The 20,446-nt window shown below is 33.9% G+C and overlaps 4 protein-coding genes and 1 long non-coding RNA gene across 5 annotated transcripts; 3 read left to right on the top strand and 2 right to left on the bottom strand.

Annotated features, from left to right (window-relative positions):
* The first annotated feature begins 1,106 nt into the window (after positions 1–1,106).
* LOC140052137 (uncharacterized) lies at positions 1,107–3,344 on the top strand. Its single transcript, XR_011845584.1, has 2 exons — positions 1,107–1,229; positions 2,482–3,344. It is a non-coding gene; the product is annotated as an uncharacterized lncRNA (long non-coding RNA).
* Positions 3,345–4,565: 1,221 nt separating this feature from the next.
* On the top strand, positions 4,566–6,540 carry LOC140052136 (microsomal glutathione S-transferase 1-like). The gene is made up of 3 exons (XM_072097562.1): positions 4,566–4,771; positions 5,216–5,298; positions 5,966–6,540. The coding sequence occupies exons 1-3, from the start codon at positions 4,658–4,660 to the stop codon at positions 6,207–6,209; spliced, it is 441 nt and encodes a 146-aa protein (XP_071953663.1). The 5' UTR covers positions 4,566–4,657; the 3' UTR covers positions 6,210–6,540.
* Positions 6,541–7,269: 729 nt separating this feature from the next.
* On the top strand, positions 7,270–9,043 carry LOC140052015 (microsomal glutathione S-transferase 1-like). The gene is made up of 3 exons (XM_072097388.1): positions 7,270–7,451; positions 8,336–8,418; positions 8,800–9,043. The coding sequence occupies exons 1-3, from the start codon at positions 7,338–7,340 to the stop codon at positions 9,041–9,043; spliced, it is 441 nt and encodes a 146-aa protein (XP_071953489.1). The 5' UTR covers positions 7,270–7,337.
* Positions 8,621–16,680, bottom strand: LOC140052014 (tyrosine-protein phosphatase Lar-like). The gene is made up of 16 exons (XM_072097387.1): positions 16,400–16,680; positions 15,980–16,270; positions 15,575–15,856; positions 15,155–15,445; positions 14,735–15,016; positions 14,286–14,576; positions 13,620–13,861; positions 13,279–13,339; positions 12,855–12,958; positions 12,342–12,552; positions 11,722–11,812; positions 10,986–11,232; positions 10,646–10,703; positions 10,429–10,534; positions 9,846–9,901; positions 8,621–9,688 (listed from the first exon to the last, which is right to left on the bottom strand). The coding sequence occupies exons 1-16, from the start codon at positions 16,605–16,607 to the stop codon at positions 9,660–9,662; spliced, it is 2,850 nt and encodes a 949-aa protein (XP_071953488.1). The 5' UTR covers positions 16,608–16,680; the 3' UTR covers positions 8,621–9,659.
* A 114-nt stretch (positions 16,681–16,794) lies between these two features.
* On the bottom strand, positions 16,795–20,327 carry LOC140052459 (phosphatidylinositol phosphatase PTPRQ-like). Its single transcript, XM_072098069.1, has 9 exons — positions 20,164–20,327; positions 19,753–20,034; positions 19,332–19,622; positions 18,929–19,210; positions 18,509–18,799; positions 18,072–18,353; positions 17,647–17,937; positions 17,227–17,508; positions 16,795–17,099 (listed from the first exon to the last, which is right to left on the bottom strand). Exons 1-9 carry the CDS (start codon positions 20,282–20,284, stop codon positions 16,795–16,797), a joined length of 2,427 nt encoding a protein of 808 aa, XP_071954170.1. The 5' UTR covers positions 20,285–20,327.
* Positions 20,328–20,446: the final 119 nt, after the last annotated feature.

Raw genomic sequence — 20,446 nt, forward strand, 5'->3', positions numbered from 1 at the left:
TATTTTCGATGAAATAAGAGTACATTTCAGGCAATTTTAAGCGTTTACAAAATTGCCATGAGTGCGCATATTTTTGCGCGCGCACTGCGCGTTAAATGTTATTGCGCACTCTTTTTGCCCGATTTCTGTTTTCTTGACTTACTTTTCAACTCGAAATTACGTTATACGAGCACGTCGAAAGTGACAGGCTACGCACGTGTAAATTAAACAAAAATAAATGTTTTTAAACATTTCAACATTTTTAAACATGTTCAGTAATTTCGGTCAGTATAGTTCACTATGTCGGTCGGTCGGTCTCTCTGTCTGTCTGTCTGTCGGTCTGTCTATCGGTCTGTCGGTCTGTCGGTCTGTCTGTCGGTCCGGTATCACTATGCATTGTAGCACGCGACTTAATGGCTGTTGGCCTTGTTTACTATAAAACAAGAATATTTCTTACAAAAAACGCTGCTCGCTTATTGTTATTGCTAAAGTCAAGTCTGGGGGTCACTTCATCACGCCTAGATACTTCAAGTATCCTATTACAAACAAAAACTTCAATGTACTGTTTTGATAATAATTCAATGATTATCTCACAGCGAATTATAGTAATATCATGGGACTCATAAATACCAGAAATGCTTTGGGATTTGTCTTTTCCCAGCCGTTTTTGGATTCAACAGGTGGTACCTATAAATTATAGTGGAGTTTCCATTTTAACAAAAATGTCAAAGTGTAGTACTATAAAGCTGCTTGATTTCATCTAATGAATGAGTCATCTCATGTGACGTAGCGGGCTAGAGCAGCAGCGTGAAAAATTAGTACCCTATATAATAGTATTCACACGTATTTTTTTTCAAAGTTGTTTGGGCCTACCGATCCACATTGGATATTTGAAGCATTTGAGAACAAACTAAGCAATATACTGCTTCGACAGTATTTATTTTTCATTAAATTTATATTTGCTAACATTTGCTCAGATCATCCAAACAAAAGGAATATATGCTCGGTTGAGTTTGGTGGAGCAGGGTTAGGGTTAGGTTGGAATATATTATCGTGAGACTGACTGATTTTTTTTTCAATCATAAAAAAACGAATATTAATCCATAACAGCCAGTACAAGGCTGCGGGCTACGTAGCTGCAGGTACAGGCTTTCTGGAAAATCAATTAGACTACTGATTCAACCGGAAAGACACTGTCCTATTCTAAAAAGACTCTGTATATGAGTCAGAAGACAGAACAACGACGAAGGGTAAGTGCTAGTTTCATGTTTGTTTTAAAAGAAAATTATGTTATATTATAGAATTATTTTTTGCCTCTGTTATTGTTTAATTGAAAGTAGAAGTTACAACAATTGACACAAAAAATGTCATGCTCATTTTTTGTCTGTATTGAATCTGACCAGAAAAGTTTTTTTTATGTTCAAAACGTGATTGTTGTGTACGATCCTTATGTTAAAACACATAGGAACTCTCAAGTATTTTTCGAGATGTATTCGGCCGATTTTGTTCTAACTGATTAAACATACAGTGATGGTCACATGAACTAGTGGTCGTATTCACCATTCACACTGACTTAGGCTAGGGAAACACCACCCTTGACATTTAAACAAATTTCCTATCTAAGTGAATACAATTTAAGTGAAATACTTAAATACTTATTGAATTAAGTGAAATACTTAATATTTAAGGAAAGTAGCTCACGTATTAGTGTGATTGGTGAATACGATTTTATTATAATTGACAAATAGGCCTATTAGAGGGCCTATCAATTACACTTACAATCTTTTTAATATCATGATCACTATTTATTAGTTGGTTGCTATGATAAACGAGTAAAGGTTGTAAATGCTGTAGGCCTACAACCTTTATCAAACCTTTATGACCACCATAATATTTGTTCTGTGGTTGTTCATTTTTTTAAATCATTTCGAGTGATGTACTGTATGCCAGATCCTGATGGTTGTATAGTTAGAATTTCTCATCATTATTGGTTGGCATTGTCACCATATCATTAATATTGTAAAAAAAAAAAAACACCATATAATCCTGTGGTTGTTCATTTTTTTTTTCTAATTTTTGCGAGTATGTTTTGAGTGATGTACTGTATGCCCGATCCTGATGGTTGTATAGTTAGCATTTCTCATCCGCATCATTGGTTGGTATTGTCACCATATCATTAATATTATAAATTTAAAAAAAAACACCATATAGCCTAATACTGTGGTTGTTCAATTTTTTTCTAATTTTTGCGAGTGTGTTTCGAGATGTAAGCGCCCTCCTCGATTTTATATTGGCATGTCTCCATGTTTCATCATAGTTGGTTTGTCACTATCATTTGTCAGAGACCTAGTGCTACTGTTGTTTAATTTCTCATCCTACATGTCCATCAACATTGTCAATTAAACCATGGACCTCTAATTTATAGGTCCATGATTAAACAATGGAGGAAGTAAAGAAACTTCCTTGACATGATTGAACGATTTTGATTTGTTTTATTTTCAGAAAATAATGTACGTGTTAAAGATAGTGCTGCTACTGGCATTTGCCGTAAAGCCGTCAACAGCATTTTTCTGTAGTGCTGGCAATTATTGGCAGATTTGTCAAGCTCCAAATATAGTGCAAGGCGATTACAATATCAAACGTATGAGATACATGATCAATATTCAAGATACCGAACCAGGCAATAAATACGTGTGTTGCTTTGCCTACTGTTGCTACGATGATTCTGGATGCGGCATCCATTGGCCTTTTTTCTACCCAGTTTGTGGTGTATCGAGGCTAGCCATCACTTATTGTAATGCTTGGGAGAAGGATTACAAACCCAGTATCATGTGTTTCAGCAACTGGAACAGGCCTCCGGCTCTTTCTTGGGATTATGGGATCGACAAATATAATTAGCATTATCAACTTATAAAAAAGGATGAAACATAACAAAAGCAGAACAAACTTTTAATGAAATTGTTTAACGATGTGTTTCCTGTTTTTAACTAACTACCACTTTAGAAAAACATCTGGTGCTGAACTGAATGTTTATTTTTGTCTTATTAGTTTGACTAAAGAACTTTTAATTTTTTTGATCTGATGTCAGAGACTCAATTAGAGCCTATTGTCAAAATCTTGTAACCTCAGTTTCTGAACACATCCACCAGTTGATCTAGGTCTAGCGTTATGAGATTCAGCATTTATGATTATTGTACCCCGGTGGTACAGAGAAAACACTGCCCATCAATAATTGCATATTGCTTCACAAGACTCCAACTTTGTATAATCGTGATAATTGTGAAAACTAATCATGAAAACTTTGTGTATTGCATTCATGTATTAACAATTTTAAAAGATCAATAAATATCCAATTATTTCTTCTATCTCCATTGGCATTAGTTTTATTGTACAGTTTGCATGTTATGATTTTCTCATTTAAATTCTATCTAAATAAAACTTTTTTATCACATGTGATCTATGCAGATTTTGCATTCCAGATCGTGACCATGCCATGACGTTATTCTAAACGCTTCATATTACGCAATTCATCGTCATCTTGAGGGAACAAATCTTGTATTAAAATTTTTGTAAACAAGATGACCGGCTAGCTCAGTCGACTGGCGTCGTGTTAACAACACGAATGTCGTTGTGGAATAGAGTTAAAGCTATGCGAGCTACTGTGTTTGGAGTTCACAGAATTATACGTCCCTCTTTCCACCACATCATGAGGCGGTAACATCAATGTATCTGATGTCGTGGAAACGACCCCAGGGTGTGGTAGTGATGAAGCTGGGAAAGCACACCATAACATCTTTTTTTTCTGTGGCTTACGATCTTGTAAATTTTATGTTTAGCGCCCTCAATTTTAAGAACACCCGCGTTATAGTTTTTAAGTAGAGAAAGCCCCACTTTGATGTCGCATCTGGATATCAAAATTAATAATTAGGCTTTTTTGTGGCTCGCGCTGTTTGTATTTTATAATTTTGTTCTGTTGAATTACCGTCATGGCCGCATGAATTGCATGCATTTGTATTCCTCGCTGGCTCGTATTATGTATTATAATATAGTAGGTAGGCCTACTAAAGAAAGATAATTGATTGAAGAAAGAACAATAATTAAAACTGTTACGTTAAAACTCGAGCGGCGTTTTTGTAGAATTTCTTGTTTTACACTATTCTGTAAGTTGTCTCTATTCGCCCATAGCAACCATTACCGCATCACTTTGCAACAGAACTGAATGATGGCGTCATAAATGAAAAAGCACCATCAAAACAGGAATTCAAGAGTTGAATCATGGAGAAATAAGTTAATTACTTATTTCTCCATTATTCAACTTATAATACCAGGGTTCATTCAAACAGAAGAATTCACGCTTGAGGTAGTTTGGTCGATACCATTAAGGAGTTCAATATATTAGTGTATTTAAAATATTACATAACGTTCTCAAATTAATAGAATGTGATCAATATAATCAATAAAAACAAACCAACTGAAATCATGTGAGTTTTATTTCAATAATAATAACAAACAATATTATTTTATTTTAATTTTTCTACCAAAGACTTAGTCGAATAGTCACTGAGCATGCCCAACAATGCGGTAACGTAGGTTCGTCAATGATCATTTACTTATTGAGGAATATCGATACAGTATCATATAGTATCAGTTTAGACCGGGGATTTATTCAATTGAGACAATGTCTTTTCATGACAATGATGCGTTTAGAGTTTTTTGCACATATGCTGGACTGACGACAGTTAAGATGATGTCATTATCTGTGTACACGATAATGTTACGAATGAAAAATGACGTAAGTAAACCTTTTTTACGCCTAAACGACAAAGAACGGTGAGCCAGGTCATAAACGTGCGTCCATTCTTTAAAAAAAATATCGGCGTGCTGCGCAATTATAGGCCTAGCTATATTAATCATTTTAACCAGTTACTTATATAGGCCTACCGTACTATACTAATATACTGTACTTATAGTATTAGACATGATCTAGTAATGGATGAACTATATATTTTGTGTGCACTACAAGCCTCTTTCCTGTTATTATTGTCTTTTATACAATGGACCGATTATAAATATAAGTCAGGGTTAAATCGTTCCGGAAGGCCTGGAATACAAAACCGGTTATGCAAAATTAATTCCCTTGAACAAGCTCCCGGTATTTTGTTTACTCCAGTTGTAGACAGCTTAATTATTTTAAAAGGCAAAACATGCCATGCAATTTGTTTACTCTTGAATGCAGGTGTTTATGAATACTGAAGACAAACAATCAAAAGATTCAAAAGTTGGAATCAATATTAATGACTATATAGAAAGAGTACGACGGTGAGTTTACTAATCTATTTAAACTTTTGAAGGCTTTAGGCCTAATTAACACACAAAAAACACCGATAATAATTAGTAAGAAATTGAAATTGATTCATAATTACTACAGCAATGTTGTGATAATCGACGACGGTTATGACGATTGATATACATATCATTATACTAATAACCTTGTCATTGTCATATCTATTTCCAAATATTCTTATGATACTTCGGAAATATAGATTGGCACTTGGAATTGAACGATAAAAAGGCCTATACTTTTAGTATAGCATCGTCATCACGGTGTTACGCTACTTTTCGATATTGGTATCGTCGCTTCTAACAGTATAATATTGTTAAAGATGTATTGTCCCCCTGAAAAAATAGTATTAAAATTTGAATTGTTTTTTTAAAATACAGTATGCCATTTAATGTCACATAATAGTTTCCACTTTGACCAAAGATTAGATCAAAAACAAATTTATTTACCTGGAAAAACTGAATAATAGTCAAATTGGCTGTCAGCCAATAGATTTTTAGTTGAATTTAGTTTGTCATTTTATAAGTGAAAACATTTCATCGTCCCGTCCTCTATCAACTACATCGTCATTGTTTACATCAACGTAATCATTACTTTACATATTCAGCAATGGCGTTTATAATCATTTAATTATTTCATTTTTAGATGTCATCGAAATGACCTGGAGAACATTGTGCCGTTTCTCTCTTTAGGCTTTTTGTATGCCATCACTAACCCAAGTGTTTATTCAGCCACAATGTGCTACCGAATATTCTTCGCATCACGGATTCTTCACAGCATCGCCTACCTGACGCCCCTACCCCAGCCATCTAGGGCACTTTGTTTTATTGTTGGCTGGTTCGTTAATGCAACAATGGCTTGGGGCATTATTAGCTTTGGTATGTTTTAAACAGAGTTAATATTATGAAGAACAACATTGTTTGAAATATTAATATAGCACATTAATTTAGATCCATGCAATAGCCTACATGCGAATATATGCGAATACAATGCAGATTGATTTATAGTGTGACCATTGTAAAAGTCGCATTTAGTTATAATTGTCATACTTTGTAATACAGTACCTGTCTCAATATGAATACCCGTTGCACTTTGTAAGAAAGTTTTTACTTTATAATAAATTGAGCGTTCGCACTCAAAGTGGTTGATAAACTAATTTTTGAATGCGATAATTCTTTACACTCATGCAATTAATGATTAAAACAAATTAGTGCTAGTACTATTTGTATGCGTATTTTGTGTTTGTTTATCAAATTATCGGAGGTGCAGACACGAACGAAGTAAAAATGCATAGTAGCGTTTTGACGTGTTACAAATCTTGAAAAGAACCCGTTTAAAATAATAATATCCCACTTTTGTTAATGATAAATAAGAAAGAATCATTATGGAATGTGGTGTGACGCATTACGAAAAAAAATCAAGTTTCCACTCATTTGCCTTTAAAATATAATATATGATATTTTAACACAAAAAAGTCACATTCTATAGATTGAACAAAAAAATGGGAAACACTCAAATTCAATACATCTTTATCGTTTGAGGGGTAATTGAAAAAGTATAGAAGAAAATGGATTATAATAATATATATAATGCTATTTTATTGAACAAGAAGTCCGTAACACTCGACATCAGTCTAGTAGTAAGATGCACTTTAAATAACTTGGCCTATATAATAGTTTGCGGTACACTACGTATCTTAGTTCTGAAATAAACTGTTGAGTTTCTCGACGTTTCGATCAATATACTTAGATCGTCCTCAGGAGTGAGGAACTCAACAGTTCTTTTCAGAACTAAGATACGTGGTGTACCGCTAACTTTAAATCAACATTTGATTTCGCCATGCAAACCTTCAAACAATATATAATAGTTGTTATCTAATATAGTCATTATTATTTAAATATGCCGAGATTGCGCTACCTAGGTATAACGTTCATTCAGGGACTGCTATAGATTCTATACGTTTCGGGCTCGCTTTCAACAGGATTACATTTACTAAAGCTGATCTTGATAATTTAAGATGTCTTCTTATGATGAAGATGTGTTCAGACTATTCTGCACATATGCAGCACTAACAATATTGAAGATGATGCTATTGTCTTTTTACACTGCAAGATTTCGATTTGCAAAGAATGTAAGTTTGTCAGAACAAGATCATCTGTAATTCTAGGCCTACTTTCAATATGGGTTATCACGTAGAGAAGACCAAGGTCCAAACGAACGTCATGCCATGCGACAACAAACAAGATACGGTACATAATTCATATCGTTATGCCTTGCTTATAGCAAACAAGATACCAAATTCTTATGCCGCTTTGTAACAATTGAAATAAAACTCTTACTTATTTTCCCACTAGAGAAACCATACAATGACGTAACGCAACGTAAAGGATTTGACCATTCACAAGTGATGAATGATTCGAACTGTCGCTTGTCACGGTCAACTCGCTTGCGTTGCGTCTACGTCCTTGCGTTGCATCTAAAAGCGTGGTTCCCACTAGAACGTAACGCAAGGACGTAAACGCAACGCAAGCGTTTTAACCAATGACAAGCGAAGTTATAGACAGTTAGCAATCACAAGCGAATAAGCCATCGCTTGTGATTGGTCAATTCACTTGCGTTGCGTTACGTACTTGTGTTGCGTCTTCCTAGTGGGAACCAAACTTATGGATAAAACCATTGCAACGTAACCACTGAAAATCCAATACTTTAAAAAAAATGGAAGGTGGAACCTATAGATATGGATGGCAGTCAATCTATTATCCGTCGGCTTTTAGACAAACTGACCATTGTGAAAAATCTCTGATACTTTGAAAAACACGCACCTTGTAAACGGCCCGAAGCGAATATAGTAGGCATATAGGTCTACTAAAAGCCTTTAAGGTAAACAAGAAAGATTCAATAGGTCTACATTAAGGCACAGTTTTTACAAGCAATATATCGGATATTTCAGGAGAAAATTGGTCTAGATATTTTATGGACAATTGGTTTTAAAAGCACAACACTTAATTCCTATAGGCGTTTGCAAACCGTGAAGACAGAGTGAGTAAAGACTCAAAGATTGGGGTCAATGTTGATGAAGACGTAGAAAGAGTACGACGGTAAGTAATCTGTATCATCTTCAACGTCTTTGACACCACTATCTAGGTCACTATCTATGTTTTTCATAGTCACTGTCACCAAACTGCGCAGATCCGTCTTGAGGGGATAGCGAGCACTTTTGAAGAGTGATGGGGGCCATAAAACCTCTCTTGATATGAGCTTTTGCCACCCAATCCTTTACTTACTCCGTTTTTTGTCAAAGTTTACTAAACAAAAGTGGTCGTTTTATGGAGGCATTTATATTAAGGTGCAGGATATGATTCAGTCCCAATTATCGGTGCTATAACAATTTCTTGTATTGGCATACATTTATTTAAGCTTAATTTTCTTAATTACAACAAAACAAAGAGGACCTATACATTATTTTTGTAATTTTTCAGATGCCATCTAAATGATCTAGAGAACATCGTGCCGTTTCTTACTTTAGGCTTTCTGTACACCCTCACCAACCCGAGTGTTTATGCAGCAACAATGCATTACCGAATATTCTTTGCATCACGTGTTCTTCACAGCATCTCCTACCTGACACCCATTCCTCAACCATCTAGGGCACTTTGTTTTTTTGTCGGCTGGTTTGTTAATGCATCAATGGCTTGGACATTGATTAACTTTGGCATGTTTTAGATAAGTAGGCCTACTGATATACATCATAACGAAACCTACCAATAACCTGGATTCAAGTGTAACATTCAATAGGTTGTTGCTACAATTATAATTTTTTAAATTACGTATATTGACTACTTCAATGTTGTATTACGAATTGTATATTATTTGAATAAATGTCATTCTGTATGAAATGAAAGTGAAATAAATATAGGCCTACCAACCAAAATAGCACGTATTTAAATTGAAGTTTGATCCTAAATGTCACTAAGGGCTAATTATACATAACGATAATAGAGAAATGGTACAAAATAAAGATCATGTATTACTTCTACTTTCTGAAAGTACTCGTGAGGTTTAATTGCAAAGTACTCGTGAGGTTTAATTGCTAAAATTTACATTTTGGAGGTAGAGCCTCATTTTATTACCCACACCTTGGGTAGATTATTGTACAGACTAAAAATTAGCGTTAAAGTTTGAATAAATTGTAACATAAGAAACAAAACTAAAATTAGAAAACTGTTCTCAAAACACTATGTTTCAGCTGTGTGTTTTTTAAAATTTTTTTTCAATTAAGATCATATTCTTTATGGTGAAATATTATTGCCAATTCCAATATATTCATATATCGACTGCTTTATCCAAGATTTACTGGTGCACTTGGTTCTGTAATAAAAAAAAGTATTTTCTAAAAATACCAAATCATGTAACCATGAACTCTAAACCATTGAATTACCATGGATTATTCCGTCATGTTATTATTAAACTTACTTAGAAGAAATGATTAAAGCTATAATAATTACACTTTAATTTACTAGCTTGCCTTTTTTAATAGGTTCCAATTGAAAATCTTGGTTTACAGGAAAAGAACAGTAACGTCTGAAAGTAATAATAATTTTATAAAATATGGTCATTAATAAAATTCAAGTTAGTCAAACCAAGGCAATCTAACAAAAAGACATTGCGCTCGATAGCTACTCGTAACAGTCTTTGATCTTATGTCTGGCTGCGACAAAATACTACGTGCTATGTATATATTATCCACGACGCGCGGTGCCGGTTATGGGGGCGTGGAACTGATCCTGTCGCAGGCACAAAAACCCGTTTATCTCCGGAGCTCAGCATCCTGTTATATTTCCTTTGTCAAATGGGATTGTAGTAACACATAGGCCTAATGTTATCCGCAAAATATTAAGAACTTTGAAATTTAATTCAGTCTTTCTATCACTCAACATGGAAGTATGGAACGTTTAAATTGCCAATATGAATGTTGATACTGCAGTTCCCTTTGATTCTACCTCGTCAGATGATCGTTTAATACTGTACTACTGGTTATAGATTGTCAATTTCAGTAATAGGGCTTTAAAATTATGTTATACAAATACATATATCATGAATGTTCTTACTTTCTCTTAAGCGTTACAAGAACCAGTATTAAAATAAGTACAACAGCAGCAACAAACAACGACGATGGTCCAATGATTATTCCAAATTTTGTAGGCGATTGTTCATCTGTGGATCAAAATGCATGAAAACAATAAATCTGTTGTATACTTATTTATCGATAATTTTAAGTGTGGTGGACATGACAATTGGACAATTTAATACATATGTATTTTATACCTGTGGTTATTATAGTTTCTGCTTTTAGAAAAGTTCCACGTTCAGTCGGTGATAATTCCTGTTAAACAAAGATGAAAACAGATAACACATTATAGTCCTACATCCGTCTAAGACTATTCAATATTTTTGGTTATAGGAACATATGGAACTGAATCAGCTTGGGTTCAATTCCGTGTGATCACTACCGTACTTTAAACAGTGATTGCCTATTTCGATCCTATCAGGTTTTATTGGCAAATTCGGAAACGTTTAACCAGCAATCCATCTCAAATAATAATAAAAGTTGACTTTACGGAAACAAAACAAGGAAAGAAGAATGTTTAATAATAAAAAAAAATACCTCAGTTTCGTAACCATGTTTTTCAATGAAAAATGTCAAATAATAACTTGAACCTTCGGTTAGAGGAGCGTTGTAGTAGTCAGCGTAAGTTTCTCCGTTACCAATAATGAACTCAACGGGTACATTGTTGCGCGCGAAAGAAGCCGTGATATAACGATTAGGGTTTTCTTGGTAGTTCAGGAGAAATTCGTCAACAATACCCTGTCGTTTACCACCAGTTTTCTTTTCAACTAATATTGAATAATTTCTAAAAAATAACAAATAATTGCTTGATTACAATGACACAATTAAATACCAAATATTTTAATCTTATAAAGTCCACACATATCAGTACACTATAATTAATACGAATTAATACCTCAATATTAGTAATAATAAATTACCTCAATTCATAATAAATGTGTGTTCGTTTCTTTTTTAATAGATTTATTCTAAAATTTGAAGTATTAATTTTATTTTCTCATATGTCATGCTTAATTATAAATAGGGTGTTAGTTGTTTAGTAAAGTACGATAGATAGTATGATAGTCCCCCTTTTTATTTATATTATTTATTTTAGACAAGCCAAGGTTTATTAGCACTGTAAATTCCTTTAATATTTTGGACAATAAATGAATCTGCATCTGTATCTGTATATGAGATGGATTGTGATTATCGATCGGTAAATGAGTATACAGGGGTAATTCAACATACAGAATTGTAATTTGTGAATCAGCCTAAGCCTAAATCATCTTACCTTACATAAATATAATCATCAATGGTTTTCAAATTTACTGTAATGGTCGTATCTGATCTGGAAACTATTGTCATCTTCGGTTTCCTTTTGGCTATACACAAAAATTAACGATATTATATAGTGAAAATATAGTGTTATACACTATCGAGCGTAAAAGCACATCCCAATGCCCTCGCATGCGTACAATTAAGTAATATGTTTTGATCTTCAAAATAGGGAGCATTCGATTATTTGTGACGACCTTACAACCTACATTAGGACCACGCATATTGTTTCGTTGTTTGTCGTCTAAACTTAGAATCCACAAAAACTGTGTGAGGAACTTGGAGCGTAAAAGCACATTTCAATGCCCACACATGCGCACATTCAATTAATATGTTTTGGTCTTAAAAACTAGGGAGCTTTCGATTTGCGACGACCTTAATTAAAACCTACAGTAGGACCACGCATATTGCTTTATTGTTTTGTCGTCTGAACCTAGAATCCACAAAGCTGTATGAGGAATGAAGCGTAAAAACTCATCTCAATGCCTACGCATGCGCACAATGAATAATGCATGACTGGTCCTTGTATTCGTTGCAATTTCGAATAGCTTCCTAATCTCAGAAACTAAGACTAACCTGCTGGGGCTAGAGTTGTTACAGTGAAGTTCACTGGTTCTCCTTCTCCTGCGGAGGTTCTGACAAATATTTCTATTTCATAAACCGTTGCTGGTTCCAAATATTTCAACAAATACGTTTCAGGAGATTCATTAAGCAATATTGTTGGAAACCAGTCAAAATATATTTCTCCATTAGGCTCAAATATTTTCTGCAACTGCCTATATTTAATCTGTATAAAAATGTACAAAATATTTATTAATTACTTTAATAAAATGTAAAACATTACAATTCATTGTAGACATTATAAATGTTATTAACGACTGAAGATTTGTTTAGGCCTATACATATAACTGTGAATTATTTTTTTTGAGTCGCTGTTTTTTGCATTGCTTATTTTCACTAACACCAGGGAATAGCAATAACCCGGCATTGCAGCCACACAACACATTTATTATTACGCTTTAACAAACTTAAAATTTCCATTCCCGGAGTATTAATATAAATGTAAAATATAATAATATAATTACTTACATAATAGGTAACGTTTCTACCCCTTGGGTTGAGTTCATTTTCTAATGATAGCATTACAGCCTGTTCATTCGTGTATAAAACACTTACGTAAACAATATCTGGTTCTAAAAACAGAAACACATTGTAATTATGCCTAATTCAAACCTTATCAAAATGTGCTTCACTGACTTGTACAAAATAAAATTGTTATCATTTTCAAGAAACAAGTAATCATAAGTTTAATATCAAATATTAACGCAGAGCCTCCCTTTAACAAGAGTTCAGTAACTAAAAAAAACACAAGTAGGCCTACTATTTGTTTTTAAAAAAACTATTTCTTGAGATAATAATAATTCAACTTCAATAAGCTGATTAACTTAGGGAGGCTCAGAGACAACTAGAAACTAGGACTACTGGAAAATAACAATAAAACAAAGGTATTTACTGGTATAAATTTTAGTTTCAAGACTCATTGGTCCGATTCCCACAGATGTAAATGCCGCAACCTAGAACAAAATAATAATAATAATATATATATAAAGTAAACAAGTAATAAATTAGTAAAAAGTCTTTGAATAAATTGGTATTGATATTTCCGCTACTTCCAACAAATTATCATTGTCATAATTGTTATTACTATAATCATCATCATCATCATCACTAAAGTAATCGTTATCTTGTCCCCACTGTTATTAACATTATCATTGTAACCATCCTCGCTATCCTTACCCACGTAAATGCCGTTTCATCACCGTCATTGACATTACCAACCAATATTAACATTACCTGAACGGCGTAATGCTTATTTGCCTGTAGGTTGTCAACAGTGTACCAATATCGGGTATTAGCACCATGGTGTTCTATGGTATCATATTTGAGTTGATAGGTACGATTCCTTTTGTCTAGCGTGATGTAGTTAATCATGTAACCGATCACTATACCATTTGTTGGATTTGGTGATATCCAACACAGACGGAATGAAAATGCTGTCATATTAAAAATTATTACATTTCTTGGTACCGTTGGAACTAAATAAATAGAAAATGTTATTATTAATAATTTATTTTGTATAGTTTAATTTGCATGGTAGGGTACACTAACTGTTATATATTTCATATATATATTTATGAAATGTGTGAATGTTACTGTGAGTGAATGGCCGTAATTACGTGGGCTTAATTACGTAGCCATAACATCGGCAGGGGTTCGAGGTGGTAGAACGAGTCTTCTCGGATAAGAAATATAGACCGTAGGTCCAGTGTACACATCTAGCTCATGTGTACTTTAAAGAACCTAGTAGTAGAACATCTTTTGAGACGAGTAGAGGATTATTCCGGTGTATTAGTACATCACAGCCACTGATCATATCTGGGCCCTCTGGGAGACCAGTCTTTGACTGAAGAGGTCGCCCAGTATAAATAAAGTATTTTAATTCAATTCTACTTCTCTTACTTGATTCAAGAGTTTTTATTTGTAGTTCACTTGTTACACCTTTTCCAATAGATGTTAATCCAAATATATAGATAAAGTATTGCGTGAATGGTGTAAGATATGAAATTGAACAGTTCAATCCTGGTCTTTCCACTTCAGTAAAATATATAAGCGTGTCTTCAGCAGACAGAACGTTCAATTTGTAGCTTTGGACAAATCCATTCCTGTATCCACACTCTATTTCTGTCCATGCAACGCTTACAGAATCTGCCGTTACCGATGTAATGCGTACCCGTGGACCTCTTGTTGGAACTACATTACAAAGACAATTATATTAAGCTGTTACTGTTAGTGATCTCTGTATCACCAAGTATGTCACATCGTTTCGTTTGGATACCATTACACAATGACAACTATTGACATGTCATTGCTTTTGACAAAATATAGTAGTAGTTACATTTACTTTTTACCTTGTTGTGGAGTCATAATTTCCACACTAGTCTGTGGACCAATTCCCGCTGCTGATTCAGCACTAATAGTCACGTGATATGTTGAAAATGGCTCTAAACGTAACAAATCCAGATTAGGTTCTTTCACTGTTAAACTTTGGTTTCTATCTGATGGTTGACATTGGTCTATTTTTATCAAATTCAAATGAATGTGGTATTGTAACATTTCACAGGTCAAAGGTGAAGGAGCATCCCATACCAAGTTTGTTTCGTTTACTACAATATTTGCTACACGTTCTGGAACTAAACAGAATTAGTTTGTTAAACTTAATAAATTACAAAAGAAATGATATGCAGTAATTGTAAACGGTTGCAAAGTAGAAACTATGGAATTGGAAAAGTCAAGGAAAATATAAACATCAAATAATTAAATAGAAATACCTTCAGCTGCCGTTATTGCTGAAATAGTTTCACTGTTTGGTCCCTGTCTCCCAGAACCTCTTCCACTAACAGTGAATGTATAAGATGTACATGGAATTAAGTGTGTTATCGTCACAGACATAGTGTTGACCACATCTTGTTCTACAACACTGGAGTTGTTTCTTAATGTATAATTGTAACTTTGTATAACGCCTCTTCTTTCTCCACATGGAATCTCTTGCCATGAAAACATCAATGCTCGTGGATTGGTTGAGTTCTTGATTGTGACATTAGCAGGTGATGCCGTTGCGTCTAAGAAAAATAAAGTTGTAATTCAGTATTAGTCATATACTGGTAATGATGATACGTCACTTACCGAAAATATGTTCATATTTACCGTTTTTTATGTAAGTATTTAAATTGTTTGAAATGGTAAATTACCTTTTGGGGGAGTTATAATTTCCACAGTAGTCTGTGGACCAATTCCCGCTGCTGATTCTGCACTAATAGTCACGTGATATGTTGAATATGGCTCCATATGTAACAAATCGAGATTAGGTTCTTTCACTGTAAAACTTTGGTTTCTATCCGATGATTGACATTGGTCTATTTTTATCAAATTTAAATGAATGTGGTATTGTAACATTTCACAGGTCAAAGGTGAAGGAGCATCCCATACCAAGTTTGTTTCGTTTACTCTAATGTTTGCTACACGTTCTGGAACTAAAAGCAGAAACATTGTTTAAAATTGTAAATTACTTTTAAAAAAAACAAAAGCATGCAGTTGCGTTGTAGAAACTATGGAATCGGAGAAGAATAGAAATATCTAATATTAAATTGTAATACCTTCAGCCGCCGTTACTACTGTAATATTTTCACTGTTTGGTCCCTGTCTCCCAGAACCTCTTCCACTAACAGTGAATGTATAAGATGTACATGGAATTAAGTGTGTTATCGTCACAGACATAGTGTTGACCACATCTTGTTCTACAACACTGGAGTTGTTTCTTAATGCATAATTGTAACTTTGTATAACGCCTCTTCTTTCTCCACATGGAATCTCTTGCCATGAAAACATCAATGCTCGTGGATTTGTTGAGTTCTTGATTGTGACATTAGAAGGTGATGCCGTTGCGTCTAAGAAAAATAAAGTTGTAATTCAGTATTAGTCATATACTGGTAATGATTATACATCACTTACCGAAAATATGTTCATATTTACCGTTTTTTATGTAAGTATTTAAATTGTTTGAAATGGTAAATTACCTTTTGGGGGAGTTATAATTTCCACAGTAGTAGTCTGTGGACCAATTCCCGCTGCTGATTCTCCACTAATAGTCACGTGATATGTTGAATATGACTCTAAACGTAACAAATCCAGATTAGGTTCTTTCACAGTAAAACTTTGGTTTCTATCCGATGATTGACATTGGTCTATTTTTATCAAATTGAAATGAATGTGGTATTGTAACATGTCACAGGTCAGAGGTGAAGGGGCATACCATACCAAGTTTGTTTCGTTTACTCTAATGTTTGCTACACGTTCTGGAACTAAAAGCAGAAACATTGTTTAAAATTGTAAATTACTTTAAAAAAAAAACAAAAGCATGCAGTTGCGTTGTAGAAACTATGGAATCGGAGAAGAATAGAAATATCTAATATTAAATTGTAATACCTTCAGCTGCCGTTATTACTGTAATGTTTTCACTGTTTGGTCCCTGTCTCCCAGAACCTCTTCCACTAACAGTGAATGTATAAGATGTACATGGAATTAAGTGTGTTATCGTCACAGACATAGTGTTGACCACATCTTGTTCTACAACACTGGAGTTGTTTCTTAATGTATAATTGTAACTTTGTATAACGCCTCTTCTTTCTCCACATGGAATCTCTTGCCATGAAAACACCAATGCTCGTGGATTTGTTGAGTTCTTGATTGTGACATTTGGAGGTGATACCGTTGCGTCTAAGACAAATGAAGTTGTAATTCAGTAAGACATATACTGGTAATGCTACATCATTTACCGGAAATATATGTTCATATTTACCATTTTGTTATGTAAGTATTTAAATTGTTTGAAATGGTAAATTACCTTTTGGTGGAGTTGTAATTTCCACAGTAGTCTGTGGACCAATTCCCGCTGCTGATTCTGCACTAATAGTCACGTGATATGTTGAATATGACTCTAAACGTACCAAATCCAGATTAGGTTCTTTCACTGTAAAACTGTGGTTTCTATCTGATGGTTGACATTGGTCTATTTTTATCAAGTTTAAATGAATGTGGTACCGTAACATTTCACAGGTCAAAGGTGAAGGAGCATCCCATACCAAGTTTGTTTCGTTTACTACAATATTTGCTACACGTTCTGGAACTAAACAGAAAGAGTTTGTTAAATTTCATAATTTACAAAAAAAATGATATGCAGTAATTGTAAACGGTTGCAAAGTAGAAACTATGGAATTGGAAAAGTCAATAAAAATATAAACATCAATTAATTAAATTGTAATACCTTCAGCTGCCGTTATTGCTGTAATAGTTTCACTGTTTGGTCCCTGTCTCCCAGAACCTCTTCCACTAACAGTGAATGTATAAGATGTACATGGAATTAAGTGTGTTATCGTCACAGACATAGTGTTGTCCACATCTTGTTCTACAACACTGGAGTTGTTTCTTAATGTATAATTGTAACTTTGTATAACGCCTCTTCTTTCTCTACATGGAATCTCTTGCCATGAAAACATCAATGCTCGTGGATTTGTTGAGTTCTTAAGTGTGACATTTGCAGGTGATGCCGTTGCGCCTAAGAAAAATAAAGTTTTAAATGAGGATCTCATTATAATGGTAATGATACTTTATTTACAGAAAAAATGAAAAATGTTACTATTTACCGTTTATGTTATGTAAGTATTTAAATTGTTTGAAATGGTAACTTACCTTTTTGTGGAGTTGTAATTGCCACAGTAATCTGTGGACCTATTCCCGCTGCTGATTCTGCACTAATAGTCACGTAATATGTTGAATATGGCTCTAAACGTAACAACTCCAGATTAGGTTCTTTCACTGTAAAACTGTGGTTTCTATCCGATGGTTGACATTGGTCTATTTTTATCAAATTTAAATGAATGTGGTATTGTAACATTTCACAGGTCAAAGGTGAAGGAGCATCCCATACCAAGTTTGTTTCGATTACTACAATATTTGCTACACGTTCTGGAACTAAACATAAATAGTTTGTTAAATTTAATAAGTGTGAACGATTGTAAAGTTTGTAGAAACTATGGAATCGTAAAAGTAAAAATAAATATATATATATATATATATATATATATATATAAAGAAAACATAATTATCTTGTAATTAAATTGTAATACCTTCAGCTGCCGTTATTGCTGTAAATATTTCACTGTTTGGTCCCTGCCTCCCAGAACCTCTTCCACTAACAGTGAATGTATAAGATGTACATGGAATTAAGTGTGTTATCGTCACAGACATAGTGTTGACCACATTTTGTTCTACAACACTGGAGTTGTTTCTTAATGTATAATTGTAACTTTGTATAATGCCTCTTCTTTCTCCACATGGAATCTCTTGCCATGTGAACACTAATGCTTGTGGATTTGTTGAGTTCTTAAGTGTGACATTTGCAGGTGATGCCGTTGCGTCTAAGAAAAAATAAAGTTTTAAATCAGGAAATCATTACAATGATAATGATACATTATTTACCGAAAAAAATGTTACTATTTACCGTTTGTGTTATGTAAGTATTTAAATTGTGTGAAATGGTAAATTACCTTTTGGTGGAGTTATAATTTCCACAGTAGTCCGTGGACCTATTCCCGCTGCTGATTCTGCACTAATAGTCACGTGATATGTTGAATATGGCTCTAAACGTAACAACTCCAGATTAGGTTCTTTCACTGTAAAACTTTGGTTTCTATCCGATGGTTGACATTGGTCTATTTTTATCAAATTTAAATGAATGTGGTATTGTAACATTTCACAGGTAAGAGGTGAAGGGGCATCCCATACCAAGTTTGTTTCGTTTACTCCAATGTTTGCTACACGTTCTGGAACTAAAAGCAGAAACATCATTTAAAATTGTAAATTACTAAAAAAAAAAGAAGCATACAGTTGCGTTATAGAAACTATGGAATCGGAGAAGAATATAAATATCTTATAATCAAATTGAAATACCTTCAGCTGCAGTTATTGCTGTAATAGTTTTACTGTTTGGTCCCTGTCTCCCAGAACCTCTTCCACTAACAGTGAATGTATAAGATGTACATGGAATTAAGTGTGTTATCGTCACAGACATAGTGTTGACCACATCTTGTTCTACAACACTGGAGTTGTTTCTTAATGTATAATTGTAACTTTGTATAACGCCTCTTCTTTCTCCACATGGAATCTCTTGCCATGTGAACACCAATGCTTGTGGATTTGTTGAGTTCTTAAGTGTGACATTTGCAGGCGATGCAGTTGCGTCTAAGCAAAATAAAGTTGTATTTAAGGAAGTCTTATGGGTATTAATACATTATTTACCGGTAAATACTGTATGTACATATTTACCGTTTTTGTTTTGATAGTATTTAAATTGTTTGAAAGGGTAACTTACCTTTTTGTGGAGTTGTAATTTCCACAGTAGACCTTGGACCAATTCCCGCTGCTGATTCTGCACTAATAGTCACGTGATATGTTGAATATGACTCTAAACGTAACAACTCCAGATTAGGTTCCTTCACTGTAAAACTGTGGTTTCTATCTGATGGTTGACATTGGTCTATTTTTATCAAATTTAAATGAATGTGGTATTGTAACATTTCACAGGTCAAAGGTGAAGGAGCATCCCATACCAAGTTTGTTTCGATTACTACAATATTTGCTACACGTTCTGGAACTAAACATAAATAGTTTGTTAAATTTAATAAGTGTGAACGATTGTAAAGTTGTAGAAACTATGGAATCGAACTATCGAAATATATATATATAAAGAAAATATAAATATCTTGTAATTAAATTGTAATACCTTCAGCTGCAGTTATTGCTGTAAATATTTCACTGTTTGGTCCCTGTCTCCCAGAACCTCTTCCACTAACAGTGAATGTATAAGATGTACATGGAATTAAGTGTGTTATCGTCACAGACATAGTGTTGACCACATTTTGTTCTACAACACTGGAGTTGTTTCTTAATGTATAATTGTAACTTTGTATAACGCCTCTTCTTTCTCCACATGGGATCTCTTGCCATGAAAACATCAATTCTCGTGGATTTGTTGAGTTCTTGCGTGTGACATTTGCAGGCGGTGC

The sequence above is a fragment of the Antedon mediterranea genome, chromosome 6, assembly GCF_964355755.1.
Source record: "Antedon mediterranea chromosome 6, ecAntMedi1.1, whole genome shotgun sequence".
In the NCBI taxonomy this organism is placed as follows: Eukaryota; Metazoa; Echinodermata; class Crinoidea; order Comatulida; family Antedonidae; genus Antedon; species Antedon mediterranea.